At 39.6% G+C, this 7,164-nt stretch overlaps 1 protein-coding gene across 1 annotated transcript; it reads left to right on the top strand.

The window, feature by feature from the left end:
* The first annotated feature begins 2,344 nt into the window (after positions 1 to 2,344).
* On the top strand, positions 2,345 to 6,398 carry LOC148102539 (uncharacterized). The gene is made up of 5 exons (XM_087841847.1): positions 2,345 to 2,408; positions 2,500 to 2,853; positions 3,216 to 3,536; positions 4,767 to 4,865; positions 5,555 to 6,398. Exons 1-5 carry the CDS (start codon positions 2,345 to 2,347, stop codon positions 5,692 to 5,694), a joined length of 978 nt encoding a protein of 325 aa, XP_087697973.1. The 3' UTR covers positions 5,695 to 6,398.
* Positions 6,399 to 7,164: the final 766 nt, after the last annotated feature.

The raw sequence follows: 7,164 nt of genomic DNA, 5'->3' as shown, positions 1-7,164 counted from the left end.
GTTGAGTTAAGTACAGGCACTCCTGTGAGGTTGTAGATAAAGCCATGTACTCATCTTCACAGGTAGATAATGCAACAGTAGGTTGCTTTTTGGTTTTCTACGAAATCAAAGAACCATTTACAGCCATACTTATACAATAACCAGTTGTACTAAGTCTGTCTGTTACATTACCTGTCCAATCAGCATCTCTGTATGCCCAGGACATCAATTCTTCATTGTCACATTTCCTGTAACACAGTTCTTTCTCAGATGCCCCTTTCAGATATCTCAGTACATGTTTTACTGTAGTCCATTGGTCTTCAGTTGGCTCAGCAAAATACTGCGACAGTTTACTGAGTATAAAACTCAAGTCTGGTCTTGTGCATGCTAGATCACACTACCCACTGCCACTCTGTACCTTTTGACATCATTCATCTTTTCTGCACCATCAGTGTAGTTCAGTTTTTGTTCACAAGGTGTCAATCTAGCTTGGCAATCCTGCATGTTGAACGTTTGAAGTATTTTTTCTACATTTTGTTTTGTTACATTTTTACACAGTTATCATGCTGGTCAAAATATATTCCAATGAAATGTCCAAGTTTACTCAAATCCTTCATTTTGAATTTTGCTGCAAGGATTTTCTTCAGTTCAACAGTTCACTTCCGTCACTGGCAGGAATGATAAAGTCATCTACCCATTTGATCAAAATCACCTTATTTTCTGTCATTTTTGTGTAAACACAATGGTCAGTGGGATTCTACACAAAGTTGTTCTCCCTCAGATATTCATGTCACACATTGTCCCAATTTCTACCTGACTGTTTTAGCCGATATAGTGACTTTTTCAGCTGATCCTGAGTATCTGTGTGTTCTGTACTCACATCAGTCATTTCTCTGGTCCTGCTGGACCTGTTTTGTATCTCAAAGTCACTGTCATCATCTGGCATTATGTCAGGTTGTGTTTGTCTCTCTGCTCTTGTTTTGGTCTCAAACTTCATGAGTCAATGCTTCTGTACTTGTCCACTGTTTGGGTAGCAGGCCATATAGTCTGGACTGTTTTTGTCATATCCAACAAAGATTCCTTTCTCACACCGTGAGTCTAGTTTTCTCTTGTTCTGCCTGTAGGCATAACACGCTGACCCAGATTTCTGCATCTTGAAAAGATTTGTCCTTCTTCCTGTCAGCATTAAATATGTCTGTTTTTTGCATCTGTTAAAACATCTCTTCCTCACTACAGTTGCTGTTTGCACTGCATAGGTCCACAACTCCTACGGTAACTCTTTCTCTATTAGCATACACCTGGCCATATCAAAGAGTGTGCGCCAATTTCACTCAACAGTAATATGAATAGCAAGTGGTTTGAATGATTCTGGCAGTCCCTTCAAAACCAATAACCCATCACTCAGTGTTTCACCAGCATTTTTCAGGGCAGTGATAGCTGTCTCTGCTCTATAACATAGTCAAACTCTCACTGCTGGACTTTTGGAGCAAAGTCAGTTCTGTATACAAACTAATTATATGAGGCTTTTATCATCCAGAAACTGGATTAGCTCCGCGTATACCTCTGCATTTTTTGGTGTGTCTTCTTCTCCCTCCATGTTGGTAGGCTGCTTCAAAATAATGTCTCTTAGTCCTTGCAAACACAGGTGGCCCACAAATTTTGTCTGTACATTGCGATGCTTCTCTCGGTGGCAAAAACACTTTAACTCCTTTAGAAACGTCGTAGTTATCTGGGCCCATAGCCCGTTAGCAGAAGCATGAAAATGGGCAGAGAAGTCTGACATCAATAATAAACTGCACTGACAATGATTAAGGAGGAATAAACACACATCAGCCTTCAGCCATTTTTTGTGAATGAACACGCCCCCTGAGAGAGCGCAACTTTTTTAACAGCCAGCAAACACACACATGTACATCATGCATCAAACAGAACATAAACCCACTGGCCGTTTTTATAACTGAGAGCATTTTCTTTCTTCATGTCAACTGGACCTCTGTGCTACGATAGCAGGAGGTTCTATTGTTTTTTAAGACCGATGCTGTTTCCCCAATGAGCATCAATATTGATTAATTATATCCTTATATGCAATTTTCCCTGTTTTGAGTCCAGCTTTGGATCCCTTGGGGAGTGCATCAAGAAGGACATGATGCACCATTGGCTACAAAAATCTGTCAAATCCAATATGTGGAGTTACATACTCTGACTCCTCTGGGTTAAGGGAGTAGCTAAAGTAGCTTTTACTTTGTTATACTTAAATGCACTTTGCACCCTGTTGTTTGATTAGTTAAAAAAAAAAAAAACCTTTGATGTGAAACAGTTGCAAACTGATCCTGCTCATTTTAACTGTCCTTTCAGGTAAATAATCATGGCCTCCGGTGGTACTCTTTTATTCATTTTCACTGCCCTCTGTGTTACTGCAGTCAAGAGTGGTAAGTTTATTTATAATCTGAGAACTTTAAGCATGGAATGGTGTTTGGTACTCATGTGACGTCATATCTAATTTTGCTTTCTTTTCTACAGGATTTGTGAAAGTGGAATGCAAAGCTGAAAATGTAGGACACTATGGCCAACAATCACTGCTGGAGTGTGTCGTCAAAACATCAAAATATGTTACTGATCCAAATATTCGTTTGGTTGTTTGGGAAAAACTGACCTCTCCAGAAGATAAAGGTGATCTCCTGTTGGCTTTTCAAAGAGGGAAATTGGACCAGCCAAAGCGAGGCTACAGGTTTGCTGAACCATTATGGGACGAGAAGAACATGAATGTATCTCTGCTCATAACCAACACTGCAGTGGCAGACAATGGAGATTACAGTTGCATGGTGATCACAGACAGTGGTGATGACAGCATAGTCACTACCCTTAAAGTGCAAGGTAAAACTGAAACATTTGACAGCATTTTAGCAAAGATTAATCATCATTTTGAAACAAGATTTTAAGTAAGAAATAAATTTTTTACATATTCATTTGTATCTTCTTATCACATATACAGTATTATGGCTATTATATATTCTTATTATAATTATTACATCTTAAGTAATGTCATTTTATTTAATTAACATTAAGGTGCAATCTTCATCTCAGTGATCATGTTTTTGTTTTGTTTTCTTTAGCCAAATACAGCACACTACACCTGAGAAAATTACTGTTGACAGCTTTTACATGTCGCAACTTTTTATTGACATCAAGGTGCAATGGTCAGCTCAGTGATTGTGCTTTCCATTTTGTCTCTGCAGCCAAATACAGTATCTCGACTGTATACTCCATCCCTGAGAAAATTGTCCCAGAAAAACACAGTACCCTGATCTGTGAGTCTCGTGGAGGCTACCCACAGGGAACACTTCGCTGGTTGGATGAAGAGAAACATGACTGGACAGCAAGCTCTAAAATGGAGGTGACACAGTCAGACGATGGTTTATTTCAACTCACAAGCAGACTGTCTTTGTTGGGAGGATCCACTTTCTCAAAGTATACCTGCGCTGTGTTCAATGCCAGTGGAGGCAAAGAGGATGAGAAAACATTTGAAACCAACATACCATCATCCCAAGAATCTCCAGGTATAGTTTATGACACGCTATTATGCACCACACATGATAGTTGTTATGCCTGCTGGCACCATTCTACTGCTCACAATACTGTTTAGTAATTTTAGCCAAAGTGGAATCAGAGAGAATTTCAATCTATTATTTTTTTAATACTCAAATTTCCCATCGAGAGGGCCATGTTTATCATCTTCCATATTGAGTTGATTGGTTCAGCTACCTGTCACTACCAGATCTACTGCCCATTTGCGCATGTGCAAAGGTAACTCTACTTGGACAAACTGCCCAAAATGCTTTGACAGAGACATTTCAGAGATTTTGAGTCATTCTGAACTCCAGATGCACTAATTAAATCACGCATTCATTTGCGTTAACACATTGATTTTGACAGCACGAACTATGACAATAACAAAGCAAAGCAAGATGGCTATCTTGCTGCCACACGGAGGTGGCAGTCTGCTGCGAATCTTCCTCTGTTCAGTCTGACCTCACCTCTATCTGCTCCTCCTGGAACCTGAAAGACAAAAAAAACAAAAAAACAACCCCTGCCGAGCCTTGATAATGATATTATCTTCTACTGATTCTACGGTCTGGTTCAGGATATCTTGCTCGGCCTCTCTGACACAGAGACTTGTAGAAAACCATTATCAGTGTGTATGTAAGCGTTGCTTCAAAAATCGACGTGTCCCTGCAATATTTCAGCCTAGTCATAACACCAGACGAAGCTCATGACCCTCAAAACAACTCATTATATAAACACAATTGCATAAATAAAATAATTAAAACAGCTTTATTTAATAATTGAAATCAAAAATGAAAAAGTTTCAACCCTAACAGTCCCACAATACTAGATCCCACAGGTGTGCCCTATTTTTTTTTCTACATCTGTAAATAACAAGAAAAAGACCAGATTGGTTAATGCTTGCTGTACTATGGAAAATCCCCCCACACATACATGTTTTACTGTTTCTGATGAAAAGAATTTCAGGTTCTCTAGGTAACTATCCCAGGCACTCACCTCACAATCTATAATTCTGTTATCTGTCACAATACTGCAAGTATTGCCTGCCCTTTCTCTTTTTTACACTCTACTTCTACATGATTATTGTTTTAAAATTGAAGGAGAAATTGAATGTTGTTCACTGTAGTATTACAGGGAGACAAAGAGTTATCATGTATTCCTGTGTTTCTTATTTTTAAAAATTAACTCACTATTTTTTTCTTTTATTTCTTTTATTGGACAAGACTCAAATAAGGTAGAGATCTACAAAATAGTTGTTCCTCTGGTGGTCATTGGTTTACTGATCGTATGTGTGCTGTTGATCTACAGATGGCGATCTCAAGGTGAGTACATGCTCCTCGTTTCCTACCTGATGGATATTATACCTCTTCAAATGAACTGTCTTCATCATATAGAAACTAGTTCATGCATTTATTACTTCTAGGCTGGACTACTGTAATTCATTATTATCAGGAAGTCCTAAAAACTCCCTGAAAAGCCTTCAGTTAATCCAAAATGCTAACATTTCTCATGTTTTGGCTTCCCTTCATTGGCTTCCTGTTAAATCCAGAATTGAATTTAAAATTCTGCTCCTCACATACAAGGTCTTAAATAATCAGGCCCCATCTTATCTTAATGACCTTGTAGTACCATATCACCCTATTAGAGCACTTCGCTCTCGCACTGCAGGCTTACTTGTTGTTCCTAGAGTATTTAAAAGTACAATGGGAGGGAGAGCCTTCAGCTTTCAGGCCCCTCTTCTGTGGAACCAGTTTCCAGATTCGGGAGACAGACACTATCTCTATTTTTAAGATTAGGCTTAAAACTTTCCTTTTTGCTAAAGCATATAGTTAGGGCTGGACCAGGTGACCCTGAATCCTCCCTAGTTATGCTGCAATAGACGTAGGCTGCTGGGGAATTCCCATGATGCATTGAGTTTTTCCTTTCCAGTCACCGTTCTCACTCACTATGTGTTAATAGACCTCTCTGCATTGAATCATACCTGTTATTAATCTCTGTCTCTCTTCCACAGAACATCTTATTAATTTCCATCTCTCCCCCCAGCCGGTCAAAGCAGATGGCTACACCTCCCCTAGTCTGGTTCGGCCGGAGGTTTCTTCCTGTTTAAAGGGAGTTTTTCGTTCCCACTGTCGCCAAAGTCCTTGCTCATAGGGGGTCATATGATTGTTGGGTTTTTCCTCTGTATCTATTATTGTACGATCTACTGTACAATATAAAGCGCCTTAAGGTGACTGTTGTTGCGATTTGGCGCTATATACATAAAATTGAATTGAACTGAATAGAAAAATAAACTATCCAGAATAGTTGATGTTGGAACATATTTGACATTTTATTTGTTTGACCAGCTGTTTAAAGACTCAGTTACAATTTAACTTACCTTAAGGTACTTGCTAGATGTATGCACTGTAACATTAAGAAATGCCACTAATAAACATATTATTCACCTGTTATTCTAGTGTTAATATTGCCATTCGTAATTTTAAAGCAAAGAAAGTGGGATAATCAGTGGTGAGTGGCTGTAGTTGTTATATGTGGTCAGATTCAGAAAACTGTTTTCAAACTTTAATGAGATACTTAAAGACTGCTTTGAGACCACTGACTGGCAGATATTTGAGGATGCAGCTGATGGCAACATTAATGAACTCACAGACTCTGTCAATGGATATATTGGAAAATGCATAGACGATATCATCGCCAAAACCACCGTCTGCAAATAGCCAAATCAGAAACCCTGGGTTAGTAAAAGACATTTGTGCTAAGCTCAAGGTGCGGACCTCTGCCTTTAACTCAGGGGATGCTGATGGATAGAAAGCAGCCAGGTATGGAAGTGGAGTCCAGTTACCACAGCCTTTATGCCCGGCAACCATAGCTGGACTGGGCATCGTGCATACCGGGCAAATGCCCAGTGGGCCGATGTGATTTTTTTATTTTTATGGGCCGATGGTTTGGTTTTTTGTTTGTTGTTTTGGGTTTTTTTGTAACGGTATAAACAATGAAAGGTGGAGAATTGGCCAGATGCTGGCCGATGTGTAAAAATAACTCAGTTGTTTGGTGGTGGCTATGGCGGAGCTTTCAGAGGCCAGCAGGTGGATGAGGGAAAGGGGAGGCAGGAGGAGGAGAGACCTGAGGCGGCCCCCGGTCCGAGTGTCAGGTGAACTGAACTTCAGGTAAAAAGTTATGACCTGCAGTCTATCTGGGTCAGATATAAACCAAGTTTAGGTGTAGTTTATTTTTGTTGCGTTGACTTTTTACAGTCAGTAACAATAATGCGTACTAGCTAGCATGACGGAGTTTCTATACAGTTAGGGGGGAGTTGCCAACCGTCCCGTAAAAGACGGGATCGTCCCGTATTTAGAGAAAATATTATGCGTTTTGTATTGAGGTGAAAAGGAGCACAGTTTGTCCCGTACATCAGCTAGAATGGGAAAAAAACACAAAGCTGGAATTTTTCTGCGTCTTTACGCTGTCAGCTGCCTCTTCTTCTCTCATTCTCTCCCCTCCAATTTAATTTTGTCTCTCAGCAGGAGGCACCACACACCAGATGATTATACTGTATCAATTTACTTACTTCCCTATTTGCTATTTCGCTATTTGTATTTATCTATTGCAAACACAGTGTAT

This window comes from Neolamprologus brichardi, chromosome 6 (assembly GCF_056152115.1).
Source record: "Neolamprologus brichardi isolate AB-2024 chromosome 6, ASM5615211v1, whole genome shotgun sequence".
Classification (NCBI taxonomy): domain Eukaryota; kingdom Metazoa; phylum Chordata; class Actinopteri; order Cichliformes; family Cichlidae; genus Neolamprologus; species Neolamprologus brichardi.
Note: the sequence above shows the minus strand (reverse complement) of the source record. Positions and strands in the feature narration are given on the sequence as shown.